Source organism: Carassius auratus, unplaced genomic scaffold (genome assembly GCF_003368295.1).
Source record: "Carassius auratus strain Wakin unplaced genomic scaffold, ASM336829v1 scaf_tig00215135, whole genome shotgun sequence".
NCBI lineage: Eukaryota > Metazoa > Chordata > Actinopteri > Cypriniformes > Cyprinidae > Carassius > Carassius auratus.
This window is the reverse complement of record NW_020527948.1, coordinates 600729-625633: the sequence shown is the minus strand read 5'-3', so window position 1 is coordinate 625633 and position 24905 is coordinate 600729. Positions and strand designations below refer to the sequence as shown.

Sequence of the window (24905 nt, the reverse complement as noted above, 5' to 3'; positions counted from 1 at the left end):
GGTGTCGTTAACCCCGGCATGAAGCACGACCGCTCTGGGGCTCTCGTTGGCCTTCAGGATCGCGGGTATCTGCGCAGAAACATCGAGAACACGAGCACCAGGCAAACAATGAGTGTGCACTTTACCTTCGGCTAACGTAGCACTTACGTGTCGGACGATGGAGTCTCCGATGATCACAGCATTGCGTCCTGTCTCACGGAGGGGAGCGAAGCGGTTCCGGATGGAGATCTCGAAGGCAGGAGGGGGAGAAGTCGTCGCCCGGGACCCGGCTCACGTCCTCCGCTGTGGATGCACCCAGGGTCCGTGGTGTCCCGGAGTCGCAGTGAAGGACATCTGGGAAGATTGCATCCTGGGTGCACCCGGCCTGTGCAGAGAAACACACGGAGTAGACGTGGTGGGACTGTTAACAGCACGCTGTATACTTACCCCGGACTTGTGAGCATCAGCCCGGGATGATTCCAGCGCGGCTCTCCTTTCTCTCAGCTGGGCCTGCCTTACCTCCAGGTCGCGAATCTGCTTCCCCACGGCCTCGAGCTCGAGCTGCACAGAGTGGAGACATTCATCCACCATTAAAGCAAGTAACAGTGAGTACAGCAGTGGTAATGTGTGTGAATAGAGTATTAGCAATGTAAGCGCAGTTAGCAGCAACCACGCTTGCTGATGCTAACGGGCTAAAAGCTAATAGCGGACCCGGGAGATCAAAATAAAACTAGTGATAGCGAGGCGCTCTGATTGTTTTTGTTGTAGAATACAATAGAGGATATATTCACACGTTATATAAACGGAAATGATGTTAAAAATAGTAAATGAAAAGAATATAGTGACAGGTCTCAAACGCAGTACAGCCGCCAACAACAAACAGGAAGTTATTATCTTCTCTTCCATGTCTGTTGTGTGAGAGTTCAAAACTCTGCAGTGTAGTGACATCCGGTTTGCGAACGAATCATTCGTTGTAACCGGATCTTCTTGAACCAGTTCACCAAATGGAACTGAATCGTTTAAAACTGTTCATGTCTCCAATAAGCATTAATCCACAAATGACTTAAGCTGTTAACTCCCTCTGAGTTAAAACAAACCAATATCCCGGAGCAATTCATGTACTCAAACAGTACACTGACTGAACTGCTGTGAAGAGAGAACTGAAAATGAACACCTAGCCAGATGACGAACAAAAGATTGACTCTTTCTCGAGACAAGAACCGGTTGCATCAGTTTTTGGATCACTAGTAGTTCTTTCAGACGGTTCAAGTCAATAAACTGGTTGAATAAAACGATTCACCGATTCTTTTGCGCTTTACCTAATGACTTCATTTGCGATGATTGCCCTTGATTAAAGCCTTCGGTTTACTTGGGCTCATAACATTAGCACATAATCATTTCAGAATCAATCACCAAAAGAATCAGTTCGGTTTAGACGCTCTGTGTGTCATTCTGCTTCATGCTGAATCACACATGCACCAAATCAGCTCCTCGGTTCTCGAATTGGACGCGTCTGACAGAAACAGTTCTTGCCTCAAGAACGAGTCAAATATTTTGTTCGTTATCTGGCTCAGCTCACAGTAACTGACCCTGCTTCTCCGTCAGCGCTTTGAGGAGAATCATATTTTTTGATCATGAGCCCAACATTTAGCAAGGCAGAAAACATTCAGTCTACCTGAAGGAAGACATATTTCATTGTAAGTTAGTGCTGTTAACCCTCTGGAGTCTAAGGGTATTTTTGGGGCCTGGGGAAGTTTTGTCATGCCCTGACACGGTAGTTTCACTAATGATTTTAACACGCGACTGACTTGCAGTTAACGCCGTGGCCCTGCGGTTGCGGTAAACACTGGTATTGCCCATTCTGGTTTTCCACCTAGTGTATGACCCAAATAAGAATTTTCACCAGATATTGTCATCTGAACAAATAACAAGTTTGACACTTTTTTTCTGACCAACTGAGAGAAAAAGTTTTACAATAAATCTAACTATCAGTTAACTCTTATCACATCAAACAATGCAAATGTTATTGTTATACTTTATACTGTTCTCAAATTATTAATCATAACAAAACCAGCATTGTGTGCCTACGTGTATGTGGCATGTACAGTATTAGCGTGTAGATTTCAATTTCTGTACAGTGTAATCTCAAATTGTCATACCTTTCAAATTTCATATAAAGAAATTCTTTTAACCCAAAAAGCTAATTATTCTTTCTTAAACTGGTTTTCTTTAAAAAACAAAACTTGTGTAAACTTGTGCTGTTTTTAATCAGATTCACAAGTAAAACATGAATGTAATCTAATTTCAGTCACATGTGTTTTATAAACACATAATCCTTTATGGATTACCTTCAATCCATCATCAATATAAATTAAATTATTCTAGTTGCTATTAAAGATCTCCCATCTGCAGCATCCTCTCATGAATTACATGGTTGTTAAGCTGTGGCTTAAGAAGCGCTGTTTCCTGGTCCAAGCCTCAACTTGCTTCACTTGAGAATACTAAATCAGCAGCCATTTATGAATGCTGTTTATTCATATTAAGCAGTTAAGATAAAAGTTTTCAAACTTATGGTGTACACTAATATCTCCATGCTCACAGTGTCCCAAACACAAATAATTTTTATATTTATTTATTAACATTTATATTGTCATTGTCTGGCTATCTGGGATTTCAGTATGGAGTTAAAGGTTAAAGGTATAATATTTTTGGTAGTATTATATCACATTGTGAGTGTATATTAGCCAATTTTATTGTTTTCCCGTGTTATCTGATCGTCCTTCTGAGCTTTTGGACACGGAAGCGGTGACACGTGACGTCAGACTTAACAAGCAGATAGCCTATTTGTCGGGACACTTCCTTAGTTTACAGATGTGATGTAATGACACAACGGTATGCTTGAATGTCCAATGAATTCCTACTAGTGCCACTCAAATTAGAAAAGATTATTATTATTAAGATGACTATTGTGAATTGGGCTAAGGTAATGAGATGGTTTTGAACACTGGCTGATTATACTTGCTCAAAAATTTATTTTTGAGCAAGTATAAAAAAAAAAAGTTAGGGACTTTAAAATTATTTATAATCCTGCATTAAATAAAGAAATTGGTATTTTTACAGTTACATTTAACACCCCCCCCCCAAAAAAAAAAAAAAGAAAAAAAAATTATATATAATATTTCAAATGAATGTTGCTGTTTTTATTTATTGCTTGTTTTTGAACTTTCTAACAATCAGAGAATCCAAAAACACAGTTTTCACAAAAATATGAAGAAGCAAATCTGCTTTTAAATTTGAAAAGAAATGTTACTTGAACACAAAATGAGCATATGATTTCTGCCGAAGACTGAAGTTATGGTTGCTGAAAACTAACTTTTCATCAGAGGAATAAATTAAATATATTTTTAAATGCATTAAAAAGAACATTTTTGATTTAAAAGAATCCACATTTCCTTTATTTGTCAATGAAATTAATCACCAATACTACTACTATCATTTCAGGTTTATCAATTGTTATTCGAAAGTTAGAAAAACATAGCTTTTTTTCCAAGTAAAAACTGCCAAATAACATTTACACAGTTATGTTATGATACATAATTATTATTCAGATGGGTGGGGAGATGGGGGATTCCCCCAGTATATGTGTCTCTACAAAACGGTTTCCAGCACTGGTAATAAATCAATATATTAGAATTATATTTTGAAGGATCATAACTCTGAAAACTGATGAAAATTTGGATTTGCATCACAAAATAAATTATATTTTAAATCATGTATTATACATGTATAAATAACCTCTAACACTGAGAAAACTCCTCACATGAACGTTAAGTTACAGAACATCTGTGTGTTTACTTATGTAACAGATATAGGTGTCATGCCATAACATGTTTTTAATACAACTGACTTTATATTAAATGTGAATTTAACATCGAAAGTCAATGTGATTATAAAAACTGCTACTATTTTTTCATTGTTCATAAAGAGAGCAAATAACATTTACATTATCAAAAATCATTTTCACTGACAGTCTAAAGTTCAATCATTCTCAAAAACACCCATTAAAATCACTGAAACTGTTAACACTGTGAAATCAAGATCTTATTTACTGATTCGTACACACATCTTCACTTTGTTGTTTCTGAAGAGAGAATTTGCCAGAAAGAGGTATTCAGTCAGTGAGCGAGTGAAGGAAGCACCGGGATTGTACTGATGACTAATCTGAACACTTCTGATTGGCCATTGCATTCATAAGCTCAACAGAATCTTGTGTGATTGGTTATAATGAGCAGTGCTGTAAAAACGCATCTATCTCTGGCTCAGCGCCAGCAAGCGATCACAGATCTGAATTTAGCAGCTGATGATATGACTCGCTGAACGTTCTCACGCCGGTGTGATTGTATTAATATTAATAAAATATTAATCGGCTATTTTTTGTCTTTTGGAAGCTGCATTCAACTTGGTTCCCTTCTGTTATAAGTCACACTTACAACAAATTAATGTCACAGTGGTATCGTGTACTGTAATCGAATTCACTCGTTTGCCAACTGGTTTGATCAAGCCTTTGAACAGAGTTGACTCAAAAGAATGAATCATTTGCGAATGAGCATCGCTCTTTGCCCATAGAAAAGTAGACGGCGAGTTTGGAATAAACTGAAGCATTTATAACATTTATTGCATTAAGATAAAGTAACGAGAGGAGCGTCGCCCATAGTATTGAAGAAAAGTACAGATTTTATTTCAAAAAATTTACTCAAGAGTAAAAGTACCCATCTTTAAATATACTCTAAGTATTAGTTACCCAAAAAATTTACTCAAGTAAATTTAACGAAGTAAATGTAACTTGTTACTACCCACCTCTGCATGCAATATACCAAAAATAATATCTTTAAAATATTGCCAAGTAACGTTGCAAGCGTGGGTGAGGGGTGTGCTATAATAATCTCTGCAAACAAATCTAAATATATACACTATAAAAAAATTAAAAGAAGTGTGAAAGATATTCCTGTTTTGGAGGGATGTTCATTTTAAATCATACCCTATTTATTGCATCAAAATTTATTAAAACTTCACTACAGTTAAGGGTGGATAATTTTGGTTTATTATTCATGTAACAATACACATTACTGTTCGTTTTTATTAATAACCATTGCTATATAGGTAAGTTTGTCTAGTGCTTTTATTAATGTTTTTAGCATGACTTGTGAAAATTTAACTACTGAATAACATAACATACACTTATAGTGTTTGTGTATTTAATTTCATTATGAAACTTAATAGTTCTACAGATCTGTGTACTAGTGTCAAATGCTGCTGTTTTGACAGCACTGATAACGAATTTGATATCCTGTCAGCAATAACCTGTCCATGGGCTTTTTTGATTACTGTCAGTTTAAGTGCCGGTGATGCAGTGTTGCCAGATATTGCTATTAACACAAACAAAAACTGAAAAATAAATACAAATAAACTGAAATGATATATTTTGCAAATAACAATATTTAGTAGGGCTGGGATGATAAATTGATGCGGAATCGATTTGTGGATTTTCCGAATGCATCGCAATTCCTCTGGAATCAATTCAGAGTTTAGATTTTAACTAGGGATGCACTGATACTTGGTATCAGTTAAAAAATAAAAAAAAGCGACTTCTATTTGTGAAAAATATCACACATTCATAACGAGTGGTTCCCTTCATTATTACAGCAAAGCGCATCATTACAGTAATAAGTTGCAATGGAGCAGCTCTAATGCTATTAAATTACAGGGGATGAAACGTAGAGCAAAAAAAATAAAAATAACAAAGAAAGTAACAAAAATTGGTAAAATACATTTTAATGGGCATAATTAAGTTTGAAAAACCCAAGGTTATACAGTCAAACCAAAAATTATTCTGAGACCAGATACAATTTTTTGCATATTTTTATTATATTTTTTTTTACTAGTGGGTGTAGGACACTATATTTTGCTAACTTTACTTAGATAAATTAACTAAAGTAAACTGGGACAAATTATACCCCAAAAAATCTTAAAACAGTGGCTTACCAGTAAAACAAATTTGGGACAAAATATTTTTCAGACAAAGTCAGCATGAACCTGGATGACAGCATGGCCAGAAGACAGCAGGCAGTCATTAAGGCTAATGTTTGTCTAAGTATTGATAGATGTGTAAATATTGTCATACTAACAGCTTTCTGAATATATATTTGTGTGTGTGTGTGTGTACTGTATATATGTATGTATGTATGTACAGTATTGTTCAAAATAATAGCAGTACAATGTGACTAACCAGAATAATCAAGGTTTTTCGTATATTTTTTTATTGCTACGTGGCAAACAAGTTACCAGTAGGTTCAGTAGATTCTCAGAAAACAAATGAGACCCAGCATTCATGATATGCACGCTCTTAAGGCTGTGCAATTGGGCAATTAGTTGAATTAGTTGAAAGGGGTGTGTTCAAAAAAATAGCAGTGTGGCATTCAATCACTGAGGTCATCAATTTTGTGAAGAAACAGGTGTGAATCAGGTGGCCCCTATTTAAGGATGAAGCCAACACTTGTTGAACATGCATTTGAAAGCTGAGGAAAATGGGTCGTTCAAGACATTGTTCAGAAGAACAGCGTACTTTGATTAAAAAGTTGATTAGAGAGGGGAAAACCTATAAAGAGGTGCAAAAAATGATAGGCTGTTCAGCTAAAATGATCTCCAATGCCTTAAAATGGAGAGCAAAACCAGAGAGACGTGGAAGAAAATGGAAGACAACCATCAAAATGGATAGAAGAATAACCAGAATGGCAAAGGCTCAGCCAATGATCACCTCCAGGATGATCAAAGACAGTCTGGAGTTACCTGTAAGTACTGTGACAGTTAGAAGACGTCTGTGTGAAGCTAATCTATTTTCAAGAATCCCCCGCAAAGTCCCTCTGTTAAAAAAAAGGCATGTGCAGAAGAGGTTACAATTTGCCAAAGAACACATCAACTGGCCTAAAGAGAAATGGAGGAACATTTTGTGGACTGATGAGAGTAAAATTGTTCTTTTTGGGTCCAAGGGCCACAGGCAGTTTGTGAGACGACCCCCAAACTCTGAATTCAAGCCACAGTACACAGTGAAGACAGTGAAGCATGGAGGTGCAAGCATCATGATATGGGCATGTTTCTCCTACTATGGTGTTGGGCCTATTTATCGCATACCAGGGATTATGGATCAGTTTGCATATGTTAAAATACTTGAAGAGGTCATGTTGCCCTATGCTGAAGAGGACATGCCCTTGAAATGGTTGTTTCAACAAGACAATGACCCAAAACACACTAGTAAACGGGCAAAGTCTTGGTTCCAAACCAACAAAATTAATGTTATGGAGTGGCCAGCCCAATCTCCAGACCTTAATCCAATTGAGAACTTGTGGGGTGATATCAAAAATGCTGTTTCTGAAGCAAAACCAAGAAATGTGAATGAAATGTGGAATGTTGTTAAAGAATCATGGAGTGGAATAACAGCTGAGAGGTGCCACAAGTTGGTTGACTCCATGCCACACAGATGTCAAGCAGTTTTAAAAAACTGTGGTCATACAACTAAATATTAGTTTAGTGATTCACAGGATTGCTAAATCCCAGAAAAAAAAAATGTTTGTACAAAATAGTTTTGAGTTTGTACAGTCAAAGGTAGACACTGCTATTTTTTGAACACACCCCTTTCAACTAATTGCCCAATTGCACAGCCTTAAGAGCGTGCATATCATGAATGCTGGGTCTTGTTTGTTTTCTGACAATCTACTGAACCTACTGGTAACTTGTTTGCTACGTAGCAATAAAAAATATACTAAAAACCTTGATTATTCTGGTTAGTCACATTGTACTGCTATTATTTTGAACAATACTGTATATATATAATTTTTTTTTTGGTTGATTGTAATACATTACATACCTTTATATCAAAGTTATCTAACATTATCAAGATGACTTTGTTCTTACACAGTTTAACTATGAGTTTTTGTCATTTTATTACCATCTTCTAAACTATAGAGATTAAACTGTGATAGTGTAATGTTAAAGGTGTGTTTTGAATGAATTTTGGTGACTGTTTCTACTTAATACCAAAAGTTAACCACCCAACATTATACATACTCTTTTGGTTGCTCTACCCAATATTTATATGTGTTCCTGTATCTCAATTGTTAGAGCACTGCATTATCAAGCGCAAGGTTGTGGGTTCAATTCCCCGGGATCACATGATATGTAAAAATTGATAGCCTGAATGCACTGTAAGTCACTTTGGATAAAAGCGTCTGCTAAATGTCTAAATTAAATTAAATTATTTAAAAAATTTACAAATACAATCCAAATATCGGTATCGGCAAGTACCAAAAATAAAAGTATTGGTATGGGGCGAGTACTGGAAAAAGCGATATCAGTGCATCCCTAATTTTACCAGCAGATGGCACTCTAATCAAGTTTTTATCCACACTCTCAAATGCTCATGAAGAAGAGAGCTAATGAGCGCTTGTGCGTTCGGCTGAGTCATGTAATGTTAATTTCACATATATATATATATATATATATATATATATACAGTATTGTTCAAAATAATAGCAGTACAATGTGACTAACCAGAATAATCAAGGTTTTTAGTATATTTTTTATTGCTACGTGGCAAACAAGTTACCAGTAGGTTCAGTAGATTGTCAGAAAACAAACAAGACCCAGCATTCATGATATGCACGCTCTTAAGGCTGTGCAATTGGGCAATTAGTTGAAAGGGGTGTGTTCAAAAAAATAGCAGTGTCTACCTTTGACTGTACAAACTCAAAACTATTTTGTACAAACATTTTTTTTTTCTGGGATTTAGCAATCCTGTGAATCACTAAACTAATATTTAGTTGTATGACCACAGTTTTTTAAAACTGCTTGACATCTGTGTGGCATGGAGTCAACCAACTTGTGGCACCTCTCAGCTGTTATTCCACTCCATGATTCTTTAACAACATTCCACAATTCATTCACATTTCTTGGTTTTGCTTCAGAAACAGCATTTTTGATATCACCCCACAAGTTCTCAATTGGATTAAGGTCTGGAGATTGGGCTGGCCACTCCATAACATTAATTTTGTTGGTTTGGAACCAAGACTTTGCCCGTTTACTAGTGTGTTTTGGGTCATTGTCTTGTTGAAACAACCATTTCAAGGGCATGTCCTCTTCAGCATAGGGCAACATGACCTCTTCAAGTATTTTAACATATGCAAACTGATCCATGATCCCTGGTATGCGATAAATAGGCCCAACACCATAGTAGGAGAAACATGCCCATATCATGATGCTTGCACCTCCATGCTTCACTGTCTTCACTGTGTACTGTGGCTTGAATTCAGAGTTTGGGGGTCGTCTCACAAACTGCCTGTGGCCCTTGGACCCAAAAAGAACAATTTTACTCTCATCAGTCCACAAAATGTTCCTCCATTTCTCTTTAGGCCAGTTGATGTGATCTTTGGCAAATTGTAACCTCTTCTGCACATGCCTTTTTTTTAACAGAGGGACTTTGCGGGGGATTCTTGAAAATAGATTAGCTTCACACAGACGTCTTCTAACTGTCACAGTACTTACAGGTAACTCCAGACTGTCTTTGATCATCCTGGAGGTGATCATTGGCTGAGCCTTTGCCATTCTGGTTATTCTTCTATCCATTTTGATGGTTGTCTTCCGTTTTCTTCCACGTCTCTCTGGTTTTGCTCTCCATTTTAAGGCATTGGAGATCATTTTAGCTGAACAGCCTATCATTTTTTGCACCTCTTTATAGGTTTTCCCCTCTCTAATCAACTTTTTAATCAAAGTACGCTGTTCTTCTGAACAATGTCTTGAACGACCCATTTTCCTCAGCTTTCAAATGCATGTTCAACAAGTGTTGGCTTCATCCTTAAATAGGGGCCACCTGATTCACACCTGTTTCTTCACAAAATTGATGACCTCAGTGATTGAATGCCACACTGCTATTTTTTTGAACACACCCCTTTCAACTAATTCAACTAATTGCCCAATTGCACAGCCTTAAGAGCGTGCATATCATGAATGCTGGGTCTGAAAAGCTGAACTGAGTAGCTGGTAACTTGCGCTGTGTTCATTGAACGCAGAGAGAGAGCTGCGTATCACGGAGAACGACACTGAACCGAGCTCTCTTCTGCGAAGAGAAAGGCGTCTCAAAACACTTGAACATCGAATTTACGAATTTACGAACGACAAATACATACAAAATATGTAAAAATATCCACATTGGAAATTATGCTCAAATAATTTCAGTTATTTCTTAAGTGAAAGTAAACAGTTGAGGGAAAAAATGGGATATTATTTTGGATGCGTTCATCGTCTCTTAAAGTGACCGCGCCTAATTTATCTACTGGCTGCTGAAATGTTAATCCAAGAAAATGAAAATGAAAATCACTCACCGCTCTTGATTGAAAAAAAATTATTCAGACACCAGGTATAATTTTTGATATATATAGCAAAACCGTAATAATGTGAGAAATGTTGAAGGTGACTGAATAAATATAGGTTTGAATTGTATATTTCATTTTTACATTGAAGACTATCCAGTGCTATTTTACATTTAATTATTTGGTTTCTCTACCTTGACACCTAGAAACTTAAAAATAAAAACACTTAAACATTGGTGTGAAAGAGGCGTAATGTTGTTTGCACCTTGTGCAATGTGGAATTAGTTTACAGATTTTTCAAGCACTTTGTGATGCATTTTGGAAACAGGAGATGAGCCCCTTTTCTATTGCACCACCTAGCATGATAAACCCCTTCTCAAAGACTTACTGTTTGTCAATTTTATTTGGGTAACACACATATTCTGAATGCCTTCGTCAGAATTCGAATGAGCCATTTTAATCTAGATTAATTTCAAGATCACAGTGAGATTTAATCTAGATTAAAAAAATAATAATCTATGCCCACCACTAATAAATATATATATATATATATATATATATATATATATATATATATATATATATATATATATTTTTTTTTTTTTTTTTTTTTTTTTTTTTTTTTTTTTTTTTACAATCATTGCAATATTGAGCAAAAGCACATGTTTCTCACATTATGTAGTGTGTGCAATGAACCCACAGTAATTTGCTTCAACCTTTCCAAACTTTGTTCAAATGCTTGTTCACAAGAGAATTGCCAGCAAGCAGAATATTGTGTATATGTAAGTGCCAGCTGTGGTGAAGATCTAAACAAATCAGTTATTCCAAACCATTTTAGAATTGATAAAGAAATTAAAATCATGATGCTTCAGAGCATTTAGTTTTTCTCTCTTCTTCCTCCACTCATGTTAATTGTTTTTGTCATTCTGTATTTGCCATAGATCAGACCATTCATGAAGGCACACTTAAACCGTAAGAAAGACAAAGAACTCTATAAGCTGTCTATGTATCTGAAGGAGATTGCTAAACTTGATGACTTCTCAGGTCTCAACCACAAGCACTGGGAAAGGTAAAGTGAATAAAATACTATATTGACTAATATGAGCAGAGATGAAGAGGGATGTAGAGTGCTGATAATAAAGCGGCTTGAAATACAACAATTGATTGAACTATTGAATTGAACTAAATAATAATATAAAAAAAAATGTTTACTTCACCTAGCAATTTGGGTACTGTATTTTCCGGACTATAAGTGGCACCTGAGCATAAGTCGCATCAGTCCAAAAATACGTCATGATGAGGAAAAAACATAAGTCGCACTGGACTGTAAGCGCCCTTTCGTGGCTGGAGACCGTAATGTTTTCTCTTAGTTCATGTGAAATTAATTTTGAGAAATAAGTCGCACCTGACTATGTCGCAGGACAAGCCAAACTATGTCCTGACTTATAGTCCGGAAAATACGGTAAATTTAAGAGGAGGATTTTAAAAGTAGTTGTGTTCACAAGTACACAATACCTACTGCCAGTTGATGGCACTATGACTGACTCACTTCCTGCTTTTTCGCAGCCCTAATGGCCGACAATTCCAACGTGTGTGCAAAGTTTCACAAGTTTTTTTAGCATGTTAAAGACACCAAAATGCTTCGAAACCTTGAAATAGAAAAAATCCTTAGGAGAACTGTAGGGGCCAATATAGTAACAAATACTTTAATGGTATATCAGTGGTACTAAACCTATCATGAACTTGTACTGTGTGCAGCTATGAATGAATTAACACTTAACACTATTTGTCTCTTCAATACCATCGTCTCTAACAATATTGCATCCCCAAAATGCATTCAGAAATGTGACTAATTCTAATTTATTAATAAGCATATGGTGTAATTAAATCAATACAGGTGTGTAATAAATTACCTTTACAACCCTAATAGTTCTGTCTCCTTGTCCAATAGGTACCTTTCAAAGAAGCAGAATCAATAACATCTTCCGCACTGAGGAGAATCTGCTGTCTAGAAAGATTTGGTGCTGGAAATTCCATCCTTACGAAACAACTGCTGGTCCACAGATCTGCTTCTCTGTATCTTGCGTTGTCCATCTTCATCTCTTTATAGTGGTCATTACTGCAGGACAAATGTAATTCTAGCACTTGTATTACTCAGAACACGGTTTACCTCAACAGGTCAATAAATGCATTCAACAGAATAATAGCACTGACTACATTTAAAACAAGCATGATGCTTGTCTTTACCTCACTTATTGTCTGACACATTCTTATAATTAATTAAATAGTAACTTGATTGGTAACGTCTGAGCAAATTATGCGTATATAATTGTTTTTGCAAAATCTTAGACCATGCTTATGCTGGGTACACACCAAAAGATTTTTTACATCTTATAAGATTTTCAAAATGTGATAGACCACAAACATGAGGATAAAATATCCTTGATTTAACTTGATTTTTGCTCCTATAGTGTGTGATGTTCCATGATGTGACAAAGACAGCACACCACACACAGAGTTGTGTGATTTTATACACAACACGTTGTATAAAAATTTGTTCTGTTGCCACAAATCAAAAAGCTGATCCTCCATCTCTGCTGTTCACATAAATTTCACTTTGTGCTGTGCCATGACTGCTTCCGTCTTCCATCATCTCATTTTCTGATTGGATATTGTTTCGTCTAACGTGATAATCTCCAGAGCGTGCGCACGTTTGTCCTCGGGGTTCCCCCCACACATCAGGATTTCTGATCATAAATATTAAACATGTTGATTCTTCCGATCAGGTTCAGACACTCTTAACACACCTCACACCAAGGGAAAATCTGATAAAATAATCTGTAGAACCATCAAGATAATCAGGACATAGCTAGGATTGTCAGAAGGGGGGAAATTGGCCCAAAATCAGCCTGATTATCTTTTTGTGTGTACCCATCATTAGGTGCATGTGAGAGTGAGATCTCATAGAACTTGAATGCTACAGGAAGGTGTAATAGATCCGTGTTTTCAGTATGACCAGCATAACTGATCGTGTCTTATTGAAAGAAGCAATAATTCTGGACAACATGATTCTGTCTGTATGGCTCTTAATTCCAAAAAAATCTCAGACAACATAATAGGTTCAAAAAGATGAACATGCATTTGCATCTTTATCAGCAGATAAAACAGTTCTCCAAATGAACAATAATGAATAGTTGTCATGTATGCACGTCCTTTTTTTTTTCGTACGTCCTTTTTTTTTTTTAAATACAAAACTAATGTTAAATGGGTATTTTTTTTTCTCTTCTCTAGAGCATTCACATTGTTTTAGGGAGAAGAAAGAAGTCATATCAAAATAGACTGGCAGATGATGATGATGATAATATTATACTCTTCATTTTTTTAAATTATGTGTTGTCATCAAAGACAGTAGATATTAGGTAAACAGTATTGCATTTTGTCTAACTGCATTTCAGACTGTATTTAAATGTGCATCTCAACAAATCAGAATGTTGTGGAAAAGTTCATTTATTTCAATAATTCAACTCAAATTGTTAAACACATGTATTAAATGAATTCAGTGCAAACAAACTGAAGTAGTTTAAGTCTTTGGTTCTTTTAATTGTGATGATTTTGTTACATTTAACCAAAACCCACCAATTCACTATCTCAAAATGGTCTCTCAGTTTGGTTTACTAGGTTACACAATCACGAGGAAGACTGCTGATCTGACAGTTCACAAGGAGGTTAAGCCATAAACATTCATTGCCAAAGAAGCTGGCTGTTCACAGAGTGCTGTATCCACGCATGTTAAAAGAAAGTTGAGTGGAAGGAATCGGAAAGAAAAAGATGCTCAACCAACCGAGAGAACCACAGCCTTATGAGGATTGTCAAGTAAAATCGATTCAAGAATTTGAGTAAACTTCTCAAGGAATGGTGGCTGGGGTCAAGATGTAGCAGATTTTTATTAATAAGATTTTATTAAGTATAATCAAGGTGAATCTAGCTCTATATATATACAGTACAGACCAAAAGAGTTTTCTTTATTTTCATGACTATGAAAATTGTAGAGTCACACTGAAGGCATTAGGGATGCACCGGTACTAGTATTGGTACCGAACGGTACTTGGGCATATTAAATTTAGAAGTGATCATCCTTATCCCCTTGAAGTGGGGACTTTGGAGTGAGTAGGGCATGTGCGTGCCATTAAGTAGTCGTTAGGAATGCACTTTGCAAAAGGAGCAATATAATTTCCTTATTATCTTCAGCTGGGATGTTCCCGTGACAGCAGATTCACTGATGGACATCGACATAAAAACAATATACATTTTAGGGATGCACGATATTGGATTTTGGCCGATATTCGATATGCCGATATTTTCTAAATAATTTTGGCCGATGCCGATACCGATATCGATATATATATACAAATATATACTGATATATTTACAAATATATACTGATATATTTAAACTTTAATTTTACTGAAGAGAAATCCATGTATCTCTTCTGTACTGATTCTACCATAAATTTATTATTTTACAAATGTAGACAGACATTCACATCTGAAAAACAGGTCAATTGTTTCACTTGGAGAATATCGGTTTGGCTCATCGGCAGAAATATTCATATCGGCCGATACCGATAATGGTCATTTTAAGCTTTTATCGGCCGATACCGATGTTGTGCCGATATTATCGTGCATCCCTAATACATTTAATGTTTTAAAAAGTTTTATATATATATTCGTTTTTATATATTATATAGCATATTTTTTTAAACTTACTCAAAAATAAAATGTATGTTTATTTGCAACGGTTATGCTAACAATAAAAAATTATAAAAAAAAACTGCGACATCTGCTGACGGACACATGGTGCGCTGTCACAGGAACATGCCAGCTGAAAATAATGAGGAAATGATGTCGCTCCTTTTGCAAAGTGCATTCCTAATGACTACTTAATGGCAACACATGCCCTATTCACTCCAAAGACCCCACTCCAAGGGGATAGGGATGATCACTTCCATTTGGAATTTGCCCAGGAACCATTCGGTACCGATACTAGTTCCGGCACACCCCTAGAAGGCATCAAGGGCTATTTGACCAAGAAGGAGAGTGATGGGGTGCTGCGCCAGATGACCTGGCCTCCACAGTCACTGGACCTGAACCCAATTGAGATGGTTTAGGGGTGAGCTGGACCGCAGACAGAAGGCAAAAGGGCCAAAAAGTGCTAAGCATCTCCTTCAACTCCTTCAAGACTGTTGCAAGACCATTTCATGACAACCTCTTGAAGCTAATCAAGAGAATGCCAAGAGTGTGCAAAGCAGTAATCAAAGCAAAAGGTGGCTACTTTGAAGAACCTAGAATATGACATATTTTCAGTTGTTTCACACTTTTTTTGTTATGTATATAATTCCATATATAATTCCACATGTGTTAATTCATAGTTTTGATGCATTCAGTGTGAATCTACAATTTTCATAGTCATGAAAATAAAGAAAACTCTTTGAATAAGAAGGTGTGTCCAAACTTTTGGCCTGTACTGTATATGTATGTATGTATATATATATATATATATATATATATATATGTATGTATATATATATATATATATGTATGTATATATATATATATATATATATATATATATATATATATATATATATGTATGTATATATATATATACACACACACACACACACACAAACACAGTTATAAGTCCTTTATAATCATATGGCCTGTGTGTAAAAAGATTGTGCCTGCCCAGCAGAAATATACAGACCCTCAGATGAGAAACATCTGGAAAAACATACAAATGGCCCTTTTCTTTACCATAAGTCTAGGGGGCCCCTCTAGGGAGGAATCGAATTGTAAACATAACGAAAGCTATAAGGAGCACATCCTGTATAAATGGTATATAAATATATACCACCTAACATTCGAGAGATATTCCTTGGAAGGAACTCTCGACTTTATTCTCCTTGAAATAACAGTCTTTTCTTCTGGAAACAAAACCCCAGACTGAGTGTGATTCTTCAGATCAACAGCAGATGACACTACATATTTGGCATCCCAGATGGGACTGGAAAAGACCAGCATAATGGACAACCACTTTTGAGCCGACCCAATGACAGGGTTTCCGTGGGGTTGTAAAAGGTAGTAAAAGGTAGTAAATTAAATTATGCCAAATTAAGGCCAGTAAAAAGTAGTAAACGTCATCTGACGAGGTAGTACATTTTAGAAACCCCATCTAAATGGGTCTATTGAGAATGAGGAGTCACGTGCCGATTTGGGTTGATTTGGGAGGGGTCTGAGCCGGTCGGCCCTGATGGCAGGATCTGTTGCCAGGGGCAATGCCTTCAGAACTTCACAGAGGAGCGACTAAACATTTCAGAGCGCTTTCATTTTTGCGCATTTATTTTGTTGGCAATGCAAAAACATAAGGAGAAAGAAAGGGGACCTTACAGGAACAAGCTCACACCAAGCGCAAAACAGCGGTGTTTGGAGAAGCTCTCAGGCATCTAAAATATCGACCCATACGAGCTCCCTGCAGCGGCACAGAGACCTGAACAATTTACCTCTGTGCTCACATATGGACATTGGGAATTATATTGTTTACGATGTAAGTCACTTTGCATTCACGCTGTTAATGGCTTTAATCTAACCTGGACATTTACATCTCGCAATCACACATTTAAAGGGGGGGGGGGGGGGTGAAATGCTCGTTTTCACTCAATATCCTGTTAATCTTGAGTACCTATAGAGTAGTACTGCATTCTTCATAACTCCAAAAAGTCTTTAGTTTTATTATATTCATAAGAGAAAGAGAAAATAGTCTGTACCGATTTTTCCCGGAAAAGCACGACCGAATGGAGGCGTGACGTGTGGGCGGAGCTAAAGAATCACGCCAGTAGGCTTTTGCGTTGAGAGCGTTTGGAAGCTGACATTACCTTGAGGAAAAAAACATCATCCAAAACAAACCATGGCTAACAGTCAGATTCAGCCGTTTATTTATGATCCAGAATCAGATCCAGAGGCTAAAACTGAACGAGAGCAGCAGCAGCAACGACTCGCTCCGAGCGGGGCTCGAACCCGGGTCTCCGATGGGAGGTGGACGCACTAACAAGAAGGCAGAGATATTTGAAGCAGTTTTACTCACCGCCTGCGGTTCCAACACACGATCGTGACCCTTTTTCGTTGGGATTGCATCATCCTTAAGAAATAAACGATACGCAAATCCGTCATCAAACTGGGCCTTGTTTGTAAAACAAGCATTTTCGAAATGCAGGGAACAAACACAAACACTTGCACAACTCCGTTGATGCTCTGTAAAAAATAAACTCCATCAACTGGTCCCTTAATGTTTTTTTTTCTTTGGTAATCTGTGCAGGGTTGTCTTGCCCTGGCAACCAAAAACACACTCCTTTTGTGACATTTCGCGATGCTCTCGCTCTGATCAGTGATTGTCTGTGCTCAGCCTCTCATTGCTCTGCTATACAGGGGCGCGCGCTCTTCCGGGAGAAGGGCCCTTGAGACCCATATAAGGAAATTCTGCTCCATCTAACGTCACACAGAGCCATACTTCAAAAAAACTTTCCGAAACTTGTGACAAACTGGAAGGAGTATTTTTGGAACATAAATACTCCTTCAAACGTACAACTTAATTTTTTTAACTTTGTCCATGTTTAGCATGGGAATCCAACTCTTTAACAGTGTAAAAAAACTCAGTATGCATGAAATAGCATTTAACCCCCCCTTTAACTACCCTAGCTAACCCAGAACTGGTTTGTCCACTTCTCAGCCCCCAACAAAAAAAACCTGATACAGTATGTGTCATTGGGTTAAAATCTAATTATAACTAAACATACACAGCTTTAGCCTAAATCAAATCTTGCGTTTCAGATCGTTAAAATAGGGCCCTAAAAGTTTGTAGATGGGTATGCTTGTATGAATGAATGTTGAATGAATGGTCAACAAAGAATACATCGTCATGACTCACCCCCTCTCCCTCTACCATACTAAGTGAACAGGTGACTAATATTAGTATTCCCAGGTAATCCCGTGACCCTCCACCATGATCACATGACAGTTAACCTTTTCATGTCCCTTTCATTCCAGCCCCTAATTATTATGAAGTAATAATTACATCTCCATTAATTAGACATGAAAACAATCAACAATGCATTTAAATCATAAAATGTCCATTTCTTCTTTCAAAAGAGAAAAAAAATCCAGAAAAAGTCAGCCAGAAAAATTGTTCATATTTTGAAAAAAAAAAAAAATTCAAGCAAAATTATCCATCTTCTGCTTCTTGTAAAAGACAGATCTTAGTTATCGGCCTTTCCAGACAGCTGCTTTTAGTTTTCACTTGCACATGACGCACAAATCCTCTTCTATCTGGAAAGGTTTGAATTATGCGTCCAATAAGCCAGGAGTTCCGAGGTGCTGTATTGTCCACTATAAGCACTATGTCTCCTGGTTTAAAGTTGCGCCTGACTCCCGACCACTTCCGACGCTCTTGAAGTTGTGGTAAATACTCCAGAACCCATCTCTTCCAGAACAAGTTTGACATGTACTGGACTTGTCTCCAACGTTTACGAGCATATACATCTTCTCTTTTGAATTCACCCGGTGGTAACAATGGTACAGTTCTCAAAATCAACAGGTGGTTTGGTGTTAATGCTTCAAGGTCATTTGGATCAGTGGATGCTTTGGTGATTGGACGACCATTAATAATCGATTCAACTTCGCAAAGAACGGTTTGCAAACCCTCTTCATCCAAATTTTGCACCTTGAGAATGGAATTCAAAACTTTACGCACAGATCGAATTAACCTTTCCCATGCCCCTCCATGATGTGATCCAGTGGGAGGGTTAAATGACCATTTGATACCTTTCTGAAGGAGGACATCATTAATGTGACATTGATTCCATTCCTTTAGGGCAACTCCTAGTTCTCGCTCCGCTCCAACAAAGTTTCTTCCATTATCAGATCTTAGTTCTTTGACTTGCCCCCGTCTTGCAATGAAACGTCGAAGTGCGTTTATGAATGAATCCGTGTCCAAGGAGGGTGCCACTTCAATATGTATAACCCGTATGGCTAAGCAGGTAAAAATTACTCCATATCTTTTCACCACACTTCTTCTACTTTTTACCTCGAAAGGTCCAAAATAATCCACCCCAACACGAGTAAATGGTGGCTCATTTGGAGTGACTCTGTCTAATGGTAAGTCAGACATCTGTTGGCAACCAGGAAGTGAATTCAGTCTCCGACATGTCACACATTTGGACAGTACCTTTCTTATTGCTGTACTTGCACCTGTTATCCAATATTTTTGTCGTAATTTAGATAACATATGATTACGACCACAATGTCCAACTTCCTCATGTATGTGTCTCAAGAGAATATCAGAGACGTGAGAATTCTTTGCTAGAATGACTGGATGCTTGGATTCTTCAGGCATTGACGCCCTACTTAATCTACCACCAACCCTCAAAACGTCGTCAAGCATAGGACAAAGTCCATAAATGTGGCTGTCTTTCTTTACACTTTCCCCTCTTTTTAGACAAGCAAGCTCCTCAGGAAACATCTTTTCTTGTGAGAATCTGAGGATCTCCAACTCGGCAATCTCTAGTTCTTCAGGTGAGAGATGAGATTTTTCGAGTTGACCTTTGAAAATTTCCATTTCCTTTTCCAAAGAATTTCCTTGTTGTCCAGTATAATGAGCTGAAGCAAGTCTCAATTGTTTCCTTTTCTGACTAAGAGATAGGAGTAGTTTCTTAAACTTTAAAATCCAAGCCATTGCCCTTTTCAAACGGAACCAAGAAGAGAAGTGATTAATAAAACGTGCAATCTTATCCTCTTCATTAAACTGCACAGAGTTAACCTCAAGACCTTTCTTGACCTCTGGGTCATCCACTTCAAGCTTTTCAAGGTCATTCAGATTGGCTACAAAGATCTTGAATCGTGAAGTTTCGTTTTTGATATATTTGAGAACAGAAGCACTGTCTGTCCAGAAAACTGAATCTTGAAGCTGCAGATGTAATTCCTTCTTCCATAGAACATCCATACGACTGGCCATTGTAGCAGCAATGAGCTCCATACGTGGGATGGTAATAGACTTCATTGGAGCTACTCTTGACTTTCCCATGATAAAAGCACAATGTATTAAAGAATCCATATTGCGTGTTAGCAAGTATGTCACAGTTCCATAGCCATCCTTACTTGCATCCGAAAAATGATGCAACTGTGCAGAAGCGATCTCACCAAAGTTTGAAGGTTTTAGACATCTTGTAAGCTCAAAGCTTTCCAAAAGATGAAGTTCTTGAAGCCAGCTTTTCCATTTTTGAACAACTAATTCAGGCAAGATATCATCCCATCCCAAGTTTCCTTTGCAGAGGTCTTGCAATATTCTCTTTGCAGACAATACAACAGAACTCACAATTCCCAAAGGATCATAGACAGAGCTAATCATGGACAGTATTCCTCTTCGTGTCATAGGTCTGTCTTTGATTACAATCTTGAACTTGAATGTGTCAGACTGAATGCACCACTGCATACCCAGAACTCTCTCAACCAATGGAGATTCTCGATCAATATTCAAGTCTGTCACAGTCTTTGCTCTTTGATCCTCAGGTATTACAGCCATGACTTCACGTCTGTTGCTCATCCACTTTGTTAGCCTAAATCCACCTTTGGCACATATGGATACAAGTTCCTGGCACAATGTCATCGCTTTTTCAACAGTAGCAACTGAAACAAGGCAATCATCAACATAAAAGGAATGTAGAATTTTATCCACTGTTTCCATGACAAAATCTTCCTTATGATCATCAGCACATTTCCTTAGAGCAAAATTAGCACAGCTAGGAGATGATGTTGCTCCAAATAAATGCACTAACATCCTAAAATCAGTAGGGTCTTGGCTTAAATCCCCCTCAGGCCACCAAAGAAACCTTAACAAGTCAGCATCCTTGGGTGGTACCTTTACTTGATGGAACATTGACTCAATGTCTGCCATAATCACCACAGGTTCTTTTCTAAATCTTGTCACCACTCCAATGAGTGAGCTGGTGAGATCTGGTCCTTGCAAGAGTTGAGCATTAAGTGATGTTCCTTGAAAACTCGCTCCACAATCAAACACCACATGGATTTTCTTCTTTGTGGGATGGTAGACACCATGATGCGGAATATACCAAATTTGTCCATCACTACACATCAAATCCTTTGCAGGTACTTGCTCTGCATAACCTTTGGAAACCATATCCTTCATGAAATCTTTATAGTCAGTAAGAAAGACAGAATCCTTTTGAAGTCTCTTCTTTAGATGTAAAGCCTGTTGTTCTACAATTCTCCGATTATTTGGCATGTGAATTCTCTCTCTCAGAGGTAAGCCAATCTCATAATGCCCATCAACAAGCTTAGCAGAATTTGTCACCATTTCCATAAATTTCTGATCTTCTCTTGAATAGCTAGTTTGTTCCTCTTGGCTACATTCAGGGAAGTCCATTTGAAATTGCTGCTGCCACATGTCTTCCAGATTCAGGACTGAAATTCTATTGACCGTGACCTCTGTTTGAGCACAATCCTTTACATCATTAGTATCTCCAGATAGCGGTCCATTGACAGTCCATCCTAACATTGTCCTGATTGCATAGGGTCCATCATTCACACTGCGGATGACTTCCAATGGTTCCAAAGCTTTAGGAACATTGGTTCCAATTAGCAGCTCAATCCCTGCCTCAATCTCAGGTAAATTAACATTCTTTAAATGGGGCCATCTTTGCAGGTCACTTTCTTTAGGTATATTCCTCTTGTGAACAGGCATACTCTCCTGCGTATAAACTCGATGCAATTCACAAAAGTCATTCCCATTCAATCCTGCTACCTCCATTTCAGACAGAGCATAGCTACTAGTAACCTTTTCTTGTCCCATAGTTCTTAAAAGTATCCGCACTTTGGTTCCTGTGAGGTTAAGCTTTTTCATTAAACTCTCAGTACAAAACACAGCTGTGCTCCCTTGATCTAAAAAGGCGTAAGTAGTAACAATTTTACTGCCTTTCTTGGCTTTTATCTGTACAGGCACAATTGGGAGTTTACAATCATAGTCACCAGCCCCAGTAAGACCACTGGAAATCAAAACATCATTCACTGACATCTTTGGTTTTTTCTCAGTTGTAACGTTAGCCTTTTCTTTTGGAAAGATATGTAGCAAAGTGGGATGTTTAAGACCACAAACATCACAACAAAGACGCTTTCTGCATTCTTTGCTTATGTGCCCAATGCATAAACAGCCAAAACACACTCCACTTGATTTCAAGAAACTAATCTTCTCACTGTGGGATTGTTTTCCCAACTGAGGACACATACCCAATGTGTGTGCACCTTCACAGCAGAGACATTCTTTCTTATCAGGACCATCATTTACCTTTCCTGGTTTTTCAGACTCACTTCGTTTGTTTGCAGAAACCACAGTGGTTGCAAAGCTGGTTTGTTTTATTCCAGGACGAGAAGGAAATTTCACTTCTTTTCACATCCTTATTCCTTAATACAGGATCATCCTGTATATTTCCAAACACTGGATCCATTACCATTTTGACTTGATGTTCTATAAAGTTAACAATATCAATGAAGGAAACTCTGCGGTTGTGTCTTTCTTGCAAATCACAAGCCACTGATCTCCATTTATCCCGAAGTCTGTAAGGGAGTTTCTTTATAACCATCATCATATTGGCTGGCATGTCCAACTCATGCATATATTGCACCTCCTCCATGACATTACCACAGCCTCTAAGGAAAAGACTGTATTCTTGTAAAGCATTAACATCCTCAGCTTTAATCTGAGGCCATGTAAGAGCTTTATTCATGTAAGCAGATGCAATTTTCTGCTCATTTCCAAAATGTTCTTGCAACAAATCTTTGGCTCTCATATATCCCCTCTGTGGGTCAATATGCTGACAACTTTGTACTAAGTCCCTTGGAAGACCAACAGTATATTGTTCAAGGAAATACAGGCAATCACTGTAGTTATCAGTTTTACTCTCAACACTGTTCACGAAAGCTCTCGTGAAGGCATGATACTGAAAAGGGTCACCATCAAATACTTTCAGATCTCTTTTGGGTAAAGATGACAAACATTGCTGTTTTAACAAGAGTGTTGTTATCTCGTTTTGCTTTCTCATTACACCATAAATGTTGCTCGGTACTTCCTCATCATCATGTGGATCCAATGCATTTCCTTGTGTCCCTTGCTCCACTGTTTGGTGTCCAGAAGGATGTTGGACCCCTATTGGAGGCTGTGAGGGTAATCTTGGTTGTACGACTCCTCCATTAGGCCTTACACCAGAGTTTAATTGACCATGCATTGATCCATTCACATTTACTGACCTTTGAGGAACAAATGATTTAGCACTGGCATTAAGACTCTGTGTTTTCCTTTGATCTGACTCCAAGTTGTAATGTCTTCCTCCTGAATGTCCAGATTTATCGCTTGACACACTCCGAGATTTTAAAACATTCAGTTTGGCAATTTGAACTTCAATTTCTCCTTGCAGATTAAGTTGTTCCTTTCTTTTTCTTAGCTGCTCCTCTTGCTCCTCCAGTTCATGTTTATCCTTCAACAACTGTTGTCGTGCCTTTAATGCAGCCAACTCAGCCTCTGCTTTGAGACGTACAGAAGGAGTAGATGACACACCAGATCTTCTTCCACTAATTGAACTCTGATTCTTAGATGATCTGCTCCCCAAATTTGAGACACTATCATTAGGTTTAATGTCATCTTGTAATTTATCTGATGTAACGATGGATGAAGCTTGGACTGTCGCTTGAGGAATAGTAAACTCTTCCCTTGATGCACCAGTTTCAGATTGAACAAGAATAACATTCTCTTCTGCCATCTTCAGCCAATTTTGAACTGCATCTTTAAATGTATCAGTATATTTCATGATGCTAAAAAACCACTCATTTTGTTTTTCCTGCTCATCTTCAGGAAGTAAGGGAATCACCATATCATGGAGCTTATTGGCATTTTCACAAGATTCAACAAGACTTTCAAACAGCACTTGCACTTGAGAGGTATTTTCATTTCTTGTCATCAGATTCTTTATCTTTGGAATCAACCCTTTGATTTTATTTACCTTTGTTTTGCGTTCCTTTTGCAAACTTTCAATCTGGTTCGCCAATGCCTTTACAGTGGGTTTGGATACTCTTTTTTCGCCATCCATGACGTCATCAGCTTTTCAACGAATCAACAAAAGTTACGCTTTACTTTCAACTTCTCACAGCATCGCAACGAAACGTAAACATTCACCATCAACTTCCAAAAACATTGCGGCATTACTTTCCACAACAAACGGATTGACAAACAACCTATTTCAAACACCAGAGCTCTGGACAAAACCAACTAAAGCCAAACAACAAACAAAACATCCGCGCGATCATTCCCAATGGATTAAACAGTGTACCAGACACTAACAGCGCATTTCCCAAAATAGCACAGCTTATTAGAAAAAAAGGCCAGCAGGCTTAC

The 24905-nt window shown here is 37.6% G+C and overlaps 1 protein-coding gene across 2 annotated transcripts in view; it reads left to right on the top strand.

Annotated features, from left to right (window-relative positions):
- The window catches only part of ublcp1 (ubiquitin-like domain containing CTD phosphatase 1), a 28531-nt gene extending 14563 nt beyond the window's left edge, over nucleotides 1–13968 (top strand). Inside the window, exons 5-6 of one of the 2 annotated variants that reach the window (XM_026259344.1) lie at nucleotides 11339–11466; nucleotides 12349–13968. In XM_026259344.1, the coding sequence (XP_026115129.1) occupies nucleotides 11339–11466; nucleotides 12349–12376 (156 nt within the window). In that variant the 3' untranslated portion in view covers nucleotides 12377–13968. The remainder of the gene's footprint in view (nucleotides 1–11338; nucleotides 11467–12348) is intronic. The other variant, XM_026259342.1, reaches the window with a different exon arrangement.
- The last annotated feature ends 10937 nt before the right edge of the window (nucleotides 13969–24905 follow it).